The 19,686-nt window shown below is 46.0% G+C and overlaps 1 protein-coding gene across 1 annotated transcript in view; it reads left to right on the top strand.

The window, feature by feature from the left end:
- Positions 1 to 19,686, top strand: part of LOC118215029 (SH3 and multiple ankyrin repeat domains protein 2-like) — a 108,209-nt gene that overhangs the window by 17,340 nt on the left and 71,183 nt on the right. Inside the window, exon 3 of the mRNA XM_035395401.1 lies at positions 17,351 to 17,433. Coding sequence (XP_035251292.1) covers positions 17,351 to 17,433 — 83 coding nt within the window. The remainder of the gene's footprint in view (positions 1 to 17,350; positions 17,434 to 19,686) is intronic.

Genomic DNA, 19,686 nt, shown 5'->3' with positions numbered 1-19,686 from the left:
TGGAGTACGAAGGTCTGATCGAAGACCGGAGTCACCAGAACCGGTTCGCTGCAGAGGGCTTGTCGCAGGGTTTCGAAGGCACCGTCAGCTTCCTCCGTCCAGCCGACTCGGTTGCTTCGACTCTTGGAAGTCAAGTCATGCAGGGGGGCTGCTATGGCGGCAAAATTTGGAATGAATTGACGGTAATACCCAACTAAGCCCAGGAAGGTTCTCACCTGCTTTTGCGTCTGGGGCTTGGGCCACGTCGCGATGGCTTCCACCTTGGTGGATTGGGGTTTCACACACCCTCTTCCGACGGTGTATCCCAAGTAATCCGCCTCCTCCAATCCCAGGCGGCATTTGGTTGCGTTGGCCGTCAGGCCGGCCTCCCGGAGGGCCCCCAGCACCGCCTCTAGCCTGCCCAAGTGGGTTCTCCAATCTGCACTGTGGACCACGATGTCGTCCAGGTACGCCGCCGCATACTCCTGATGAGGCCGGAGGATCTGATCCATGAGCCGCTGGAAGGTTGCCGGGGCTCCGTGGATCCCAAACGGTAGGACCCGGTACTGGAAGAGACCATCCGGCGTCACAAAGGCCGTCTTCTCCTTGGCCTGGGGGGAAAGGGGAACTTGCCAATACCCACGGGTGAGATCCAACGTGCTGAGGAATCGAGCTGGTCCCAGCCTCTCGATCAGCTCATCGACCCTGGGCATGGGGTAAGCGTCAAAACGTGAGATCTCATTTAACTTCCTGAAGTCATTGCAAAACCGCAGGCTCCCTTCGGGTTTGGGGACAATGACTATTGGGCTGCTCCACGAGCTGCGGGACTCTTCAATGATCCCCATCTCTAACATTTGCCTGACCTCTTCCCGGATGGTATCACGCTGGGCCTCAGGGATCCGGTACGGCCTCAGCCTAACCTTCTTTCCGGGTTCTGTGGTGATGTGGTGGGCTATGATGGAGGTCCGGCCTGGGAGCTTCGAGAACACATCCCGATTCCGTTCCAGAAGTTCTCGGAGATCTTGGATCTGGTGGCCCGTCAGCTGCTTTCCCATCGTTACCTCAGGGGTGCCCTGCGGGGAGACGTGAGCAGAGAGGGCCTGTGCCGGCGGTTGTTCAGTTTCATACCAACGTTTTAACAAGTTTATGTGGTATATTTGGGTGTGACGGCGGCGTCCCGGTTGGCTGACTTTATAGTTGACAGGCCCGGTTCTCTCAACCACTTCGTATGGCCCGTGCCATTTAGCCAAAAATTTACACTCGTGGGTGGGGACTAAGACCATCACTTTATCGCCCGGCTGGAATTCTCTCACCTGAGCTCCGCGATTGTATACCCGGGCCTGGGCCTGCTGTGCCTGCTGCATGTTTTCCCGGACCATGGGCCAGATCTGGGCCATCCGTCGGTGCATCTGCTCCACGTGCTCGATGACCGTGCTATGTCGCGAAGGTTGGCGCTCCCATGTTTCCTTGGCCAGGTCCAACAATCCTCGGGGTCGCCGCCCATACAGCAGCTCAAATGGTGAAAACCCTGTAGACGCCTGAGGTACTTCACGAATGGCAAACATGAGGTATGGTAACAGTTGGTCCCAGTCTTTACCATCTATTTCGATCATTTTTCTCATCATCTGTTTCAAGGTATGGTTAAACCGCTCTACCAACCCGTCGGTCTGCGGGTGATAGACGGAAGTCCTCACCTGCTTCACCTTCAGCAGGTGGCACATTGCCTTCATTACGGTGGACATGAAGCAGGACCCCTGGTCGGTGAGTATCTCCGACGCGATACCCACCCGGCTGAACAGCAGGAACAGTTCTCGGGCTACAGCTTTCCCGGTGGCCGTCCGCAACGGAATGGCTTCTGGGAACCGGGTAGCGTAGTCCATGATGACCAGGATATATTCGTGCCCCCGGCTGGACCTTGGAAGGGGGCCCACGATGTCCATGGCGATGCGGTGGAAGTGGACCTCTATGATGGGTAGAGGGATCAGGGGGTTTTTATACTTCACCTTGGGGCTGTGGAGCTGGCACTCAGCACAGTGGCGACAGTACTCCTCGACGGCCCTCTTCACTCCGGGCCAGTAGAACCGTGCGATTATGCGCTCATATGTCTTCTCCGCTCCCAAGTGGGCCCCCAGGAGGTGGGTGTGGGCGAGGTACAGGACCTTTGAAATGTAAGTCTTGGGGACTAACAGCTGGTTAACCATCTCTTCCTTGACCTGGGATACTCTATATAATAACCCCTGCTCACTCATAAAATATGGGTAGGTTGTTTCACTTACCCCCGGTAGTAACTGCCCATCGATCTTCTGGACGTCCCTCCAGGCCTGTGTCAGGTTGGGATCCTGCAGCTGCGCGGTTCCAAAGCGACCCTGCTCCCCGGTCTGGCTCCCTGGCTGTGGTGCAAACTCAGGGAAGGTCTCATCCGAGCCTACCTCCTCCAGGCCGACGGGGTTCTCGGCTACGGCCTCTGATGCGGTGGCGGTGGTCTCCTTAGTACGGCCGGTTTGCGGCCTCCCCTCACCCGCAGCATCCGTCGGTCCTGCCTGGTTGTCCCCCGAGAGGCCAGCCCAGGCCGGTTGAGTACCCCCTTCGGTGTGCTGGGGTCGCCTCTTCTGGGGTCTGCGCCTGCCCTCTGGTTCGAGGTTCGCTGGAGACTCCTTCCAGTACCTACCAAATACAGCACAGTCCCGGCCCACCAGTACAGGGACGGGCAGGTTCTCCACGACTCCTGCCCGGACGGCCACCGAGCCTCGGGGGGTGGTCATCATAATGTCAGCCGTGAAATACTGCTTAGTGTCCCCGTGAATACAGGCCACGGCAATTGCCTTACCTCGGGAGTCCCCCGCAAACTCCGGCCGGATGAGGGTCACCATACTGCCCGAGTCAAGTAGGGCCTCGGTATCCCGTCCGCCGATGGTTACCGGAAATGTTGGGGCTCTGGCTCCCTCATGTGCCCAGCAGGTGGTGATGTATCGGCACGGGAACACCGGGGGCTCCGACGTATCTGCGGTGGGCATGGGCTCATCCCGGTCGGGGCAATCCCGGGCAAGGTGACCTTCTCTTCCACAGGTATAGCACCTGCGTCTTTCCGGGGGTCCCCTTGGGGGCGCTGTAGGGCGCCCAAGCGGTCGCGGCTCCAGGGGTTCAGCCATTCTCCGGGTGGGGCCTTTCTCCAGCCTGTATCCCCCGGCTGTCCCTCTTACCGTGTCGGGTCGGCTGGTCCGCAGCATCTCCTGCGTGACCTGGTGATTCTCCAATAGGGCAATTAATAGTTCTAGTGTTCGGGGGCCCTGTTGGGCAACATACCTCTTCGCATCCGGGGGCAGGGCCCGGATGCACCGGTCCAGCACCACTCGATCCAATAGGGCGGGACCATCTCCTTCCACCAGCCAGCTCCGGGTGATGCGGCTCAGGGCTGTCACTTGGGCTCTCGCTGGCTGGCTGGGGCTATAGGCCCACTGGTGGAACCGCTGGGCTTTAGCCGGCAAGCTATAGCCATACTGCGCCAGAATGGCTGCTTTGAGGTGGTTGTAGTTGGCGGCCTCTGCATCGGTCAGGTCCCGGCAGGCTTTCTGGGCCTCCCCGATCAGAAACGGCGCCAAGATGCCCCCCCAGTCTCCCCGGGCCCAGCCTTCTCGGTGGGCGGTACGTTCAAACAACTCGAGGTAGGCTTCTACGTCATCCTCAGGAGTCATTTTTGTCAGTACATCCCGCGGCGTCAGTTTGTTCTCTGACGGGCGGGTGACCAGGGCCGCCATGGCTGCCTCCAGCGTCTTCTGCGTCTGCAGCACAGCCTTAATGGCCTCCTCCATTTTACAAAAAAAAAAATTTTTTTTTTTTTTTTTTTTTTAGAGCTGGTTTCTGTCTGGTTCCGTCACCCCGTAGCGTGGAGTTAGCATGCCCGCATTCTCCACCATGTGTGAACTCTCTCAGCCAACGGGGGGTTGAGTGACGGAAGAACCAGCACGGTGAGGCAGAGGTAGTGTTTAACAAAAAAGGTCTTTAATAATTATAATGAGTGGGGGTAGAGGTAGGGGGAGCCAAAAACAACTAAAAAGTCTTCCCGGTCGGGGTATCAGTGTTCCGCTCCAGGTCTTCACAGCCTCTTCTGGAGAGAAACGAAAAAAAGAAGTAGGTTAAGGGGGACAGGGCGTGGTCAGCCCGATCCGGGTCCGGTTCCGGTTCCTTGCTCCGGCTGTCGGCGGGTGATCCTCCGTTCCAAGCGAGTTGGCCCACGGCCGCTTCCAGTCTCTTCTCGGTGTAGAGTCGTCCGGCGTGGCTACGACGGAAGCCCCAGCAACTCTCCCCTTCCTTGGGTTGTGCCGCTCTATATAAGCCTGCCTGCTCGTTAGTACAAGCAGCTTCAGGTGGGCGCCGGCAGCCAATCCCGCAAGCAGCTTCAGGTGTGTGGCAGAGTGGAAAATTCCACCTACCTTCCCTCTGCTGCAGCCCTGTCCATGGTGCTGCCGGTTGTCGCCTCAGTTGGTCTGCCGGGGGCTGTCCAGGGTCCTGAACGTCTCTAGACAGGGGTTTGCTAGGTACCGCCCACTCACCACTTTTCCCAGCGGCCGCCGGTGTCCATGGGCTCGGCTGTCCTGGTGGTCTCCTGGGGAGCACCGATAAGGGATCGGGGCGCCACAGTGTATACGTGTATTGGTTGTTCTGAAAAAGGGAAAAAAACTGTTTATTATGACACAATATGACCGTTGGCAATAACCGAGGATAGGCAGTTTCAATGATGGAAAAGGTGAACATTTTATTTTACAAAGCAAGACAAAAGACTGCTATGAAAAGAAAAGACATACAAACTAACAAACTAGGACAAAGAAAAGGAACACAAAGTGAGTGTTGATGGATGCCCAAATATTCTGTACAGCAAAGACTATGGTACCAGGAGAACTTAAGCAGATTCTCCCCGAATGTTTCTTTGGACTTCCCTTAAATCCAATCCTGAGAAAGCCTTCCACACCCCACAGCTCCTTTGGTTTGCCCAAATAAGGTCTGGACACAAATAGGCCGGTAACATCTGCCCAACCAAGAGACCCCGCTCCTACTCCTCCAGGAAGAGAGAAACTGCACTTCTCCCCTCCTCTGTAGACACAGGAGAAGCATCAAAATCCAGTGACAGTAATAAGATACTTTGTACGATGGTACGTGATCCTATGATTCTACCTATCAATTCTCCAAATACTTCTCTATGGGAGTCCATGGTGGTGACCCATCTGTGACCCAGACAATTATGTAGCCATACCTGTGCATAAATATACTCTGCTTTACATATACCATTTCATACCCGTTCAGTGTGCTTGTCTATGTATGATATTATTCACAGTCCCCCACATTTATCATATCATCCTTAGTTATCTGCATGCAAATACATATGATGCATTCTTTCAGTCCATGGTAGTAGGTTTGCCTGACCCAGGACAGCCTAGGCCATTGTACATGGATTGCAGAGCAGCAGTTTATGGCCCCAAATTGAAGTTCTTCTTGACCCTCCACCTGGTATGGCCATAGCTCCAAGAGGGTAATATCCTGTCATCTGATTCCTCCAACTCTTCCAGGAGGATAAGCCATTTGAAGATTGCTTCCCCTCAATAAATGGGGCCACAAAGGACAGTCCCATGCAGCTTTCAGCTGCTCTCCCCATCCTGGGGCATTTTATGGCTCCATTCAGCTCCACTCGTACGGCAGTGCAATTTTACAACTCCACCAGTGTGCGCACCATGGAAGAATATGTCCCGTTGTCAAGGGACAACAGAGTTGATTGGGAAAATTGAAATTTTACCTTACACTGTTCAAAGGGACAGTCAACTTGGTGTATGTAAACTTTTGACCCACTGGAATTCTGATATAGTGAATTAAAGCTGAAATAAATATGTCTATAATCGGTTGTTTTAAAATGACGTCTGATGTGAACAAAGTACATGCCCTAATTGACTTGCCAAAAGTAATGCATGGTAACATGAAATGTGCGGAGTTGTGAAAAACTGAGTTTTAATATCTTTAGCCTCGGTGTATGTAAACTTTTGGCCTCAACTGTAGAGCTGTGCTCAGAGCATTTCTAGACCAATCAGGGGCTTTGCCGTGTACTGGCCAATCGGAGGCAGGCTGTGTACATTACAGTGCAACCGACATCATTATCATATGGCAGAGGCTCTAATCCAGAGTGATGAACAGTAGTAGAGAACATCAGTGTGTAACTCTCAAATATGCGCTAAGGTCAAATAGGCAGATTCCCCATTTATCATCACTGAGTGTAATGTACACCTAGTAAACCACAATGTGCAGTGTAACAGGAAGGTACAACTAGAGAGAGAACTTATGAGTTCTGAGATCTCAGGGGAGCCAAGTTCCTGCCGTTCAGACTGCAGTGGGAAACTCATTCCACCACCAGGGGGCATAACAGACAGGAGATGTGATCTGGCTCATCTTTTAAAGATATAACAGAGCTATCCTATTAGCTGCCTGACAGGCTAGCACACAGTAGGTTTGAATTTGAAGTACTTACAGCCCCTGGTATTCCCAGGTGGTCTCCTGTTCAATTACTAACCAAGCTTGATCCTGCTTAGTTTCCCAGATCAGATGAAATCAAGTACATGCAGGGTGGTCTAGCCCTAACCAGTCTGGGCATTCATTGCTTTGTAACACACTGGACAGACTGTATTGCCATGCCATTCACCTATCACGTCTATTGTGTATACAATAATACCGTGAGCTCTGTAATGTTTGGGAAAAATACATTTTTTCTACAGTATATCAAGAATAATAATACCTCAGTAGGAGAAATCAATTTTAATGTTCTGGTCATTTCCAGTACCATATTTTTAGATTATTTGCTGAAGTCAGCCTATTACGTTCAATGTACCTTCTACACAAAAATATAAACATGCTTTTTGTTGCTCTTTTTCTTCTGTGTCAGTGTCCATTATGGTAGTGCTCCAATTAAAAGTTCTGAACTAGCTAGCTACCATTCTGAACGAATGCAAAACATTTAATGCTGTGACATAGCTACCATTCTGAGCTAATGAAAAACATTTAATGCCGAGAGATAGCTACCATTCTGAACGAATGCAAAACATTTAATTCAGAGAGACAGCTGCCATTCTGAACGCATGCAAAACATTTAATGCTGAGAGATATCTACCATTCTGAGCTAATGAAAAACATTTAATGCCCAGAGATAGCTACCATTCTGAACTAATGCGAAACATTTCATGCTGAGAGATATCTACCATTCTGAGCTAATGCAAAACATTTAATGCCCAGAGATAGCTACCATTCTGAACGAATGCAAAACATTTAATTCAGAGAGACAGCTGCCATTCTGAACGCATGCAAAACATTTAATGCTGAGAGATATCTACCATTCTGAGCTAATGAAAAACATTTAATGCCCAGAGATAGCTACCATTCTGAACTAATGCAAAACATTTCATGCTGAGAGATATCTACCATTCTGAGCTAATGCAAAACATTTAATGCTGAGAGACAGCTGCCATTCTGAACTAATGCAAAACATTTAATCCTGGGGGATAGCTTGCATTCTGAACTAATGCAAAACATTTAATGCTGAGAGATATCTACCATTCTGAACTAATATAAAACATTTAATGCTGAGAGATAGCTACCATTCTGAATTAATGCAAAACATTTAATGCTAAGAGATAGCTTGCATTCTGAACTAATGCACAACATTTAATGCCAAGAGATAGCTTGTATTCTGAACTAAAGCAAAAAACGTAAAGGTCAAGGAAACTGACATCTGTGACTTATTTGCTATTGTGTTTTTTTTTTTAATCCTTTTTTGCACTCATAAATGGCCCAGAAGAAAACCTTGAAAAGCCTGTGCTAAAATTGGTTTGCTTTACCCCATGGCTAAATGCCAGGTTTTCAGTAGGTGGGGTCGGCTGGGTATAACAAGACCAGTGAAATCCTTTCTACTTGTAATATGTAAATGATGCACTTTTCACTTTTGTGCGGCCAAGCTAAGTTGCGAATGCTGAAGTATTGCGCTTTCTCTGGATGAAGAAACACCTTTTTTGTTTTTCCAAGAAATGAAGTCATTTCTTGCAATAACCCCAACATTTAATATTTGTAGTTCCCATTTTTGCAAGAAAGATTTCACCAACTATCTACAAAAATAGTGTGGCTTTGCTAATAAGCTAGCACTGGCGCATGGTCTACTGCCTTCCCTCCCTTCACCTCCCTCCCAAATATTGCTGCTAGTGACACCCCCGTTTGTCATAGAAAAGACTTGTGATTGATCAATAAATAGGCCTATTGTTAGCTAGCAATAATTAAATACCTTGAAGCATAGATATGTGGTATCAAAGCCTTTCTTTATTTGGGTGTGATGTACAGGGTTGGAAACTGCTGTTGGAGTCTATTGTTAAAGTACAGTAGCACAATGTGACAATGTTATTTCACATTGAATGACCTGCACGTTTAACTGTATGTCACGGATTGGGGGGTTAGGACCCAGGCACAGAGTGAAAACACACAAAACTCAAAAGGTTTCAAATAAAGATTCAAACAAAGACTTTTCTTTCAAAAAAGAACTCAGGGAGGCCACGAAGGGCAATTATCAAAAACACAAAAAAAATAAATGCCGGGCAGACAACAGAACTCGGTAGACACAGACAGGCAGAACATTGGCAGGTCAAAACACACATGCAGGCGGAACACAAAAACACAACATGGGCAGGACAGGACAAAGGCAGGTCACAGGCAATCAGATACATACAGAAACACATAGGAATGCAAACACACACAAGGAACCAGCACGCGAGTCAGGGAAACAAAGAAATTAAATAAACTAGACAATAACCAGACACAGGTGAACTCAATTCATAATCAGACCAGAGAGGGAAGGGATAACGAGACAAACCCAAAAAAACAGTAGAATAATTGAAAACAATCATACAATTAACACAGGGAAAAGCAATAATGGAAAATGAACTGAACTACAAAACTGAAGTGCCGCCATCTGGCGGCCCTAAAAAAGGAAAATCAGAAACAGAAACACAGAACCATGATAGTATATGATGGTAAAGCCTAGCTTATGTTGCTGTCTTGCATGAGGAAATAATACCAATACCAAATGATGCCAAATCACATGGGTTATTATTATACTGCAGTGCAAGAGAGTCCACAGTAAACGAACAGTCAAAAAATAATAATCAAATAAAATAGTAATAAAATAAAATAAAACTCCCCACAGCAGCCATGGGTAGCAGCTGGGCTAACGGCAGTGAGCCTCTGCTGCCACGCTGCCTGTGAGTCGGGCTGGCGCTGCCCCCAGGTGGACAGCATGCCATTTCCCTTCCTGGCACCATAAAACATACTCTACCCATTAGAGTCTAACATGCATTATGTAAAAAAACTGTTCTCTAAAAAAACAAAATATAAAGTGTCAATATAAAGTGTTTTGCCACATGACATAATTGTGATGATTCAGTACTCTGCACTTCCTGGCCTACTTGTTCTGATTTGCAGTCCCGAAAGAATAGTTCACTTAAACCAGGGGTGCCCAACACGATGATCGCAAAGGTCATGCTGGTAGATTGCATGTAATTTTTGAAAATGCCTCAGTTAAAATTCTAATTCGTCCTGTTTTCATCCCCCTTTCACGTGGCTTCTGCCTGAGAGACAGATACACTTTATTGACAATAAATGTGGCCAATCTGCTGCTGTTGAGATCTTTGTTACATTAATCCCTTTGAGCAATCCCCCTAATGGTCAGGACACTGGTGTCCTGAGATTGCTCAACTCAGGCATTCACTGCTTCTGCAAACAAACTATGAGTGGAAACAACAAGTTCTGTGCTCTAGCTTTATTAGTAGATGATACAAGAACACAATGCCAAATACAGAGTTTCTTATTGCCCCCATTGTTGCGTAGGTCGTCCATTTAACAACCCCCTCCCTGCAGTCTCATCTGCAACTAAACCCCTAAGCATGATACTCTGGACAATTTCTACCTTGGTGTTCATAAAAATATTCTTTCACCACCAAAAATGTGTGTTCTGTCAGCAACAAGATAAAACTAACAATGATCTCGAAGGTATGCCGATACAATGGTATAGCAATAATAAAAAAACACAGTAATGTTAAGTTGATGTGCTAGCTTGCAGTGCATCTCTCTCTAGTCTGTCTGTCTTGCTAACCTACCTGGAAATAATGTACGATGGGGGTGGTGGTGCAGCCGAGGTGAAGACAAGGGTCGCTTAACCTGCCCCAAAGTACATTATTTTCCAATAACGGGACAGCCCGGAGGGGTTTATTCCACTTATAGGCTACAACGGGTTACCAACAATGACTATAAACGGTTACTTTAATATTTATTGATTTCACCTGAAATTGAAATATTCTTCCGTGGCCGTTGGGGCATCTTGTTTTACCGTTGTCAAGCAAAACTCTCGTTGGTAGTTATATTTGGACCGGTGTTATGCAAAAACTCTGGTTGGTAGTTCTATTTGCGCCGTTGTTAAGCAAAAACCTCCGGTCGTTAATTCTATGAAAACAACAATTCTATCAAGAAAAAATAGATCCTTCTTGTTTTATACCATAATTAGCATCAATTTTGGTCATTTTTGTCATTACATTATTCAAGAAAACTGCATGAAACCATAACTCAATCAAATTCATCTCCCTAGCTCTGTCTTGCTTTTTAAAATGGTGCGGTCACGCAGTGTAGACATAGTGTCATTCTAAAACCCTCTGAAACTGGGTTTGAATGCTAGTTAGCGTTATGATAGGTTCGCCATCACTGGTAACCTAGCTAATATTAAAATTCTGGGTTTTAGGTCAGAATCGTCTCACGGCATGCTTGTTACCCTGGCTAGCTAGCTAGCTAAGTATTGAACTGTATTCAAAACAGCGGTTACTATAAACGCAATCATTCACAAAGATGCAGATGAAAATGCGTCCCGTAGCCATGAGTTAAATACAAAACGCCTAGTCTACTGTCCAAGGGACGATTCCATATTTTGTGGGATGTTGCCACATCTTTGAAATATTTGCTATATCTGGTTGCTAGGTTACCATGGCAGCACAGCGCTTTAACGGGAAGTGAGAGAGGGCATTAATCTACTGGATAACGTTGCTCCTGTGCTTCAGCCTCAACCTGCTCAGGATCAGCTGAAGGGTGTGCATCCCTCAAGTACTCAATAACTGCCCCTTCTCACGAGGGACAGCGCTGCCCCCATAGGTATAGAAAGATGCATCTGACAGTGCGTGAATGTGGTGCAGTTCGTCCATCAACTGCGTGCTTCCGCAGGACTGAAACTTGAAATGGACGGAGGACGGAGTGTAGCACAGTGGGTAAGGAACTGGGCTTGTAACCGAAAGGTCGCAGGTTCGATTCCCGGGTAAGGACACTGCCTTTGTACCCTTGAGCAAGGTACTTAACCTGCATTGCTTCAGTATATATCCAGCTGTATAAATGGATACAATGTAAAATGCTATGTAAAAAAGTTGTGTAAGTCGCTCTGGATAAGAGCGTCTGCTAAATGCCTGTAATGTAATGAAATACTGTATCATTGTGTATATTCTATACCATTGCAAAATTATTTTTAAATGGTTTTAAAATGTTTTTTTTAATGATAAAAATGTATACTTTTGGATATATCACAAAAATGTTACTATCATGTTACTATGAAGATCGGATACTGTGTGGGCGGGGTAGAGGGTGTACTCCTTGCGTTTTGAGTGACAGCTAGTGGGCGGACCATCTGAGGCTGAGATTACAGAGTGACAGCCGGTTTTTCCCAGGGCGCACAGAAAAATACTTTAAAAATACATTTTAAAAGGACAGGAAAGTAGACAGCTGAAGTCAGCATTCCCTCACAGTAGGCTAGTACAATGAACTTGGGTAAATTCAAATTACGATGGCGGGAAAAAAAATAAAAGTGCGAAAATGTTGACTGTGACAGCTATCAAGATAAAATAATAGGATAACAGGCTACATTTCAGTAGATAGGTAAAGCAGGGTTTTCCCTAGGTTTTCAGAGGGGTTAGGTGTTCTCAACTATATTTTGGAACAGTGTTTATATATGTGTCAAAGCATATATAAACAAAGTATAAGTCAAAGCATTTTTTCATATATATATATATATATATATATATATATATTACATTTCATCAGAAAAAGACGTTACGTGTGAACATAGCCTAACTGTTGACCAAGCCACGTTAGATACTAACGTTATTTCAGTCGAGGTATCTTTATGTAACGTCAACTAATTAGCTTCGCTGGCTAGCGTCGTCATAAAATGTTTCCCAACCGTGAAAACTGCTTTACTTGTTTACATTTTGGACAGATGTGGCTAGTGGGTAAATATATCGCTGTTTCCATCGCAGCACTTTCGACACAAGCAAAATCGAAAGCGCTATCCTAAAATTTCTTCTTACCTTGAAGAGTGCCTGACCCGCAAATACCATAGCCTATTTGTTACGCTATGTTCTGTAAATGCATTTAGATCAAACCTACCATGCACAAAAATGCTCGTCAATCACTAACTTCTAGGCTATATATAATCTCATCAAAGCACGGAGTGTTTAAAACCATAATGCCCTCTCTGTTTATTTATTTTTTTAATTTTTTTTGTCAGCGCATATAACTCTCACGGTTGTTGTTACAAATCAAAAATCTCTATAACTAGTTAGATAAATAATATTCGGCTTTCCTGAATTGTTGCTTTATATTTCGTGTGACATGTTGATGCTAAGATTTCTTTTCAGCTATACCAGCTAACGTTAGCAAATGTAGCTGTTAGCTGTCCTCCTTGTAAACCAAGGTAATTCATACACTCAGTAATATACATCTAAATATAATAATAAAAGGAACTTACTTTGTGGTTATCCTCCGTCCTGCTCCGTATTGTGCTTGATTGAATTGTGGGGACTGCTCCAGGGTTCAGTCGCAGTTTTTCGCAAAATCCACTCTGTTTTTGCGCCCAGTTCAAAAAGTCGTCTGGTTTAAAATATAGACTGCAGACTCTTGTGTTGTTTGACACTAATGGACCTGATAAAAATTCTACCCACTTGTTTTTTACATTTGTGTCCTTCGGGATTGCGTGTAGTGGGTCACTATTTGTGCATCCTTCAACACAACAGTGCGGCTTGCATGTCTTGCATGTTTGCCAGACTTGACAATGGCTAATGCAGCCTAGCCCTCAATGTCAATCATAAGCAAATACAAGCTGTGATAGGCTGCATGCAAATGAGACCGCTTCCTGATGTCAGGAAGCGGCAATTTTAAAAATGTGGGGGAAAAGGCACAGTAGGCGGCGCAGTGAATTTTTAAAACACAAATTTTTATAATTCAAAACAAAAAATTATAAATTGTAAATGATTTGATAATACAACTGACACTGCCTATTTTACCACCCAGGGTAGTACAAAATATAAGCGAAGCAATTTCAGTCCGACTTTAAATGAGAACGGGATTGGGATATAGATGGGTCGTCCACACAGAGCAAATTCAAAAACATGGAAGTACAAGTATAAAAATGCACTATGCTCAGAAATTGTGTTCACTAGTCTATTTTCAGGATTTGGATGTTTAATCTGACTTCAACTCAAATTTGCTATTTTGATGATTTATTGAGTTTGAACAAGCCTTTATACATCTGCAGGTGGGCTGGGGTCAGCTACGTGCAGACTTTCAAAATTTCAAACTTTTTTTCCTTTGAATTCAAGCTTGAATTATACAAGAAGCGAGCGAGCTAGGTGCTGCTATTTTCACCTTAAATTTATCATGTTTTAGCAAAATGTATATATACATTATATATTTGTGTTTACAGAAATATGATTTAAAACATATTTTTCCAAAACACTATTAAATGATAGGCTACTAGACACAGCACAAGTTTTAAAGCAAGTCTGATGATTATATGCAAACCCATAGTAGGCTACCACCTTAGAATTTCCAGTAGGGACCATGTGCATGCTGAGTCGATTTAGAACTGCATAATTTACTTCTACTAATTCTACGTTTCTGCAACAGTATTGCTGTTGGCGCTTCAAACATTAATAAGTTGGCTATCGTATGTTTTAATATACAGAAGGTTTCCATGAATCTATCGTGAGGGCCGGGGCAAACTTTCCGAGACAATTTGTTAGTAAATAGAGTGTGGCAGTCCTTAGGATGAGGACTCAATGTCGGTTTGTGTAAATGCCAGAGGGACGAATATTCTGAGGCTGCATGTGCGTGACACTGAAGCAAGTTTAATATAGTACAATCTACAGGTGAATGAGAGGGGTGGCTGAACCACAAACAATGTAGCAGGTTACATAATAATAATAATAATAATAATAATAATAATAATAAATATAGCTGCAAGCAGCAATGCGGGACGCTACGAACATGTCCAATCTGGGTAAATACAAGGCAAAGGAGAAAAGAGTCAAAGCAGCATAGATTTCAAAAGTTTGGACGATCTACATACCCGTGCGTGAAACGATCCAACTTTCGGTTCATGAGAAACATTACTTCGAAATATGAATGTGCATTAGCATAAAGTGCTAACTTTGTCACGCCACAAATCACCCAATTTTTAATGAAACAACTTTTCCTTATCACCCTTGATGGAGAGAATACCCAAGAGTACACATGTGCGATGGTGATGGAATCAGGTAAAGCGTTCATCAGAAGATGAGTTTTAAAGCGTTATATTGGCGTTAGCTTCCTGCCAAAATTTCCTTTTTTTGTTGCTGAGATATCTGCAACTTCATCGACATGGTACAACATGGTAGTGCCCTCTTCATGCCGAGTCCGTTTCAAGTCCCTAGATTATTGTTGTAGAAACTTATTAGCATTTGAAATATGTGGCCAAATTTTTCTTTTTTCTTAAAATACCAGTTTCTCCGCCATCTTAGAATGGATCTCTTAGCTGTTAACACCCTATAGGGAGACATGCACCATACATGTTCATGGGCTATTTTGGACCAACCCGACTTACAGTTTATTAGAAGAAATTTTCCATAGGTTTTGCCAAATTTTCAACCCGCAGGAAAATCCATCATGGCGGACTTTATGGGTTCTTGAGACATATTTGTTCCTCATGAGGAATGACACAAGTACACCTGGTTTCATGAATTTTCATCAAACGGGGTGGAAATGCCAGCATTGTGAAACTTGCTTTTTGAATCGGTTACTATAGCGCCACCTATGGACGAATCGTGGTAATTCCTACTGGCATAGTTACTCATGGTCTCTAGTTTCGACCTGGCAATTTATATCATTTTTGGTCAAGGTTGTTTTGAGTTATTTGACCATTTCCAGGAAAATAATAATAATAATAATAATAATAATAATAATAATAATAATAATAACAAAACAATAGGGTTCCTACTTCGTAGGACCCCTAATAACAAAAACAATAGGGTTCCTACTTCATAGGACCCCTAATAATACTAACAAAAACAATAGGGTTCATACTTCGTAGGACCCCTAATACTAATAATAATAATAATAATAATAATAATACTAACAAAAACAATAGGGTTCCTACTTCATAGGACCCATAATAATAATAATAATAATAATACTAACAGACACAATAGGTTTCCTACTACGTAGGACCCCTAATAATAATAATAATAATAATAATAATAATAATAATAATAATAATAATAATAATAATAACGAAAACAATAGGGTTCCTACTTCGTAGGACCCCTAATAATACTAACAAAAACAATAGGGTCCCTACTTCGTAGGACCCCTAATAATCGAATTCGGTTATCAGCAGGCTGAGATTTTAATAACCTTGCTCTGACGAATCCATGGCGTCCTCTAAAAACAGATTGCGTTACTACGGCAACCCGGCATGCAGCTATGCTGTGTCCTGCGCTGTATGATGCATTTCCTTTCCAGTCCAGGTTTTTCGGCATTGGGATATTGCCAGAAGCATGCCCCAAATTCCCACGCGCACGTTTTTCCCTGTTGCACACTTAAACGCGGAGAATGTTTGAGTGAGAAGTAGATCACAGCTGCCGTAAGCCCCGTGAGCCGTCTGTATTCACTTTAAATTTAATATAGGCTAGGGGATGTGTTTAAAATGGTGTGATTGTGTCACGTCGTATTGGTTTGTATTCTGATTCTACATCGCAGATGAACTGTTCAATTTCATTTTAGTTCAACTATTATTCTCTATAAAAAATAATGTGCGGATTGCTGTCTATTAGAACCTAGCCACCGAACATTCCGCTGCCATACTCGGTTTAATTCCTTTACAGTTACATTTACCGCATAGTTCAATACTCATGGGGACATAGGCTAGGTATTTGCGTCGCAATACAGGCTTACTGGCAGTGATTTCGCGGAAAGAATGGTTAAATTATACCGTGATCACCTCGTAGATTTGGTGGCGGCAGGTTACTGGTAGTTTTCCACTTAAGTTTTTCGCGTCTGTTCCTCGGTTAGTTGGGTTATGTAAATGTTTAGCGCTGGAGACTAGGCTAATGCTTGGCTTCTAACGCTGATACAAGATGCACCCTAATAGCTGAGTGGGCTGTCAAAGCGATCATATGGGCTGCAAACAGCGTGTAGAAGTGAATCGAGAGAGAGAGAGAGGGAGAGAGAGAGAGCGAGAGAGAGAGATTTGTAACCGAACCTAGGTTTCTCTGAAAATTTCTAAAACTGTGACTGGAACTGGAGCAAAGGGGTCGAAGATAATGGATTAATGGAATCATCACAAGCAATGATATGGAACAAGTTCATTTATCAGAAAAAAAAACAGTGTAATCCTACAGCAACAAGATCATCGGCTAATAATTACCGGATTTTTTTCTTTTGGTAATTCATTCTCAGATTGCGCCCTTGGCTCGGGTAGCCTAAAGCACCAGCTTCTGTAGCTGCGAAGGATTTAATGAATGAAGATGCCGTTCCGTTCGCTACAGATTTCTCCCTTCCACGTCGCTCCGCCACCAAGCTGGTGACGGGAGGACTCGCTTCCATTCAGCCGTTCGCGCACGGCCTTCCAGCCAGCTCGAGAGCGCGCTAATGCTGCCTGTGACTCCCTCAGGTGCCGGCGCCTTTCCACGGGATTCTGTTTTGCTACTCGGTTTCTTCCCGTTGGTTTCATCTTTAATTTAGTCGGTAATGCTTCTCTTCAACGTCTCAGACTCCCGCAGGCCCGGGCCTCTTCGTGTCATTTCCCCGGTGACAGCTCTGTCTTCAGTAGCAGTGGTGGTGTCTTTCTTAGGACGTTCTCAGGCTGGCGGCGTTTTCTCACTGTTCATTTGAATCAATTCCCCAGTCACTCGGTGCCTATCATGATGAACCTCCACTCCAGTCGAGCGGCAGTGGCCATGATGAGGATGATGGGGTGTAATAACGGGCGTTATGCGCGGAATTTTCTCCACAGTGACTGCGTTATTGACGAGAAGACGGTGGTTATGCAGAAGCGGGACAATGAGGGATTCGGGTTTGTGCTGCGAGGGGCCAAAGGTAGGAGAAGCAGACCCGTCTGCTGTGCGGTTTGTGTGTGAGTGTGTGTGCCGGTGTGCATGTGCATATGAGCATGTGTGTATTTGAGAATGCTCGCCTTAATCAACCTCCTATCTCCTCTGGTTGTTATAGCATCCCGCTGGCTATTTGTTTACATTTGTTTCTGGTGCTAAAGATCTAAGGCACAGTTTTGACAGAGCACAAACCCCACCTCTACCCTGACAGTCCCGTACTACCCTATCACACACGTCCACCCTCACACTCCTGTGCTACCCCATCACTCACCTCCACCCTCACACCCCTGTACTACCCCATCACTCACCTCTACCCTGACCCTGTTCTAGCCCATCACTCACCTCCACTCTCACACTCCTGTACTACCCCATCACTCACCTGCACCCTGACACTCCTGTGCTACCTCATCACGCACCTACACCCTGACACTCCTGTGCTACTTCATCACTCACTTGCACTCTGACACTCCTGTATTACACCCTTTGATTCACCTCCACCCTGACACTGATGTACTACCTCATCACTCACCTCCACCCTGACACTCCTGTGCTACTTCATCACTCACCCCTACCCTGACACTCCTGTACTACCCCATCCTTCACCTCCACCCTCACACTCCTGTACTACCCCATCACTCACCTCCACCCTGACACTCCTGTACTACCTCATCCCTCACCTCCACCCTTACGCATCTCTACTACCCCATCACTCACCTCCAACCTCACACTCCTGTACTACCTCATCACTCACCTATACCCTGACACTCCTGTGCTACTTCATCACTCACCCCTACCCTGACACTCCTGCACTATCCTATCACTCACCTGCACCCTGAAACTCCTGTACTACCTCATCACTCACCTCCACCCTGACACTCCTGTACTACCCCATCCTTCACCTCCACCCTCACACTCGTGTACTACCCCATCACTCACCTCCACCCTGACACCCCTCTACTACCCCATCACTCACCTCCACCCTGACACCCCTCTACTAACCCATCACTCAACCCCACACTGACACTCCTGTACTACCCCATCACTCAACTCCACCTTCACACTCCTGTACTACCCCATCACTCACCTCCACCCGGACACTACTGTACTACCTCATCACTCACCTCCACCCTGACACCCCTCTGCTGCCCCATCACTCACCCCCACACTGACACTCCTGTACTACCCCATCACTCACCCCCACCCTGACACTCCTCTACTACCCCATCACTGACCCCCACACTGACAGTCCTGTACTACCCCATCACTCACCTGCACCCTGGCACTCCTGTATTACCCCATGATTGACCTCCACCCTGACACCCCTCTACTACCCCATCACTCACCCCCACACTGACACTCCTGTAGTACTTCATCACTCAGCCCCACCGTCACACTCCTGTACCACCTCATCACTCACCTCCACCCTGACACCCCTCTACTACCCCATCACTCACCTCCACCCTGACACCCCTCTACTACCCCATCACTCACCCCCACACTGACACTCCTGTACTACCCCATCACTCAACTCCACCTTCACACTCCTGTACTACCCCATCACTCACCTCCACCCTGACACTGCTGTACTACCTCATCACTCATCTTCACCCTGACACTTCTGTACTACCTAATCACTCACCTCCATTCTCACACTCCTGTACTACCCCATCACTCACCCCCACCCTGACACTCCCGTACTACCACATCACTCACCCCCACACTGACACTCCTGTACTACCCCATCACTGACCCCCACACTGACACTCCTGTACTACCTAATCACTCACCTCCACCTTCACACTCCCGTACTACCCCATCACTCACCTACACCCTGACACTCCCATACTACCCCATCACACCTCCATTCTCACACTCCTGTACTACCCCATCACTCACCCCCACCCTGACACTCTCGTACTACCACATCACTCACCCCCACACTGACACTCCTGTACTACCCCATCACTGACCCCCACACTGACACTCCTGTACTACCTAATCACTCACCTCCACCTTCACACTCCCGTACTACCCCATCATTCACCTTCAACCTGACACTGCCATACTCCCTCATCACTCACCTTCACCCTGACACTCCTGTAATATCCCATCACTCACCTCCACCCTCACACTCCTGTACTACCCCATCACTCACCCCCACCCTGACACTCCTTTCCTACCTTATCACTCACCTCCACGCTGACACTCCTGTACTACCCCATCACTCAGCTCCACCCTC

The sequence above is a fragment of the Anguilla anguilla genome, chromosome 16, assembly GCF_013347855.1.
Source record: "Anguilla anguilla isolate fAngAng1 chromosome 16, fAngAng1.pri, whole genome shotgun sequence".
In the NCBI taxonomy this organism is placed as follows: domain Eukaryota; kingdom Metazoa; phylum Chordata; class Actinopteri; order Anguilliformes; family Anguillidae; genus Anguilla; species Anguilla anguilla.
Note: the sequence above shows the minus strand (reverse complement) of the source record. Positions and strands in the feature narration are given on the sequence as shown.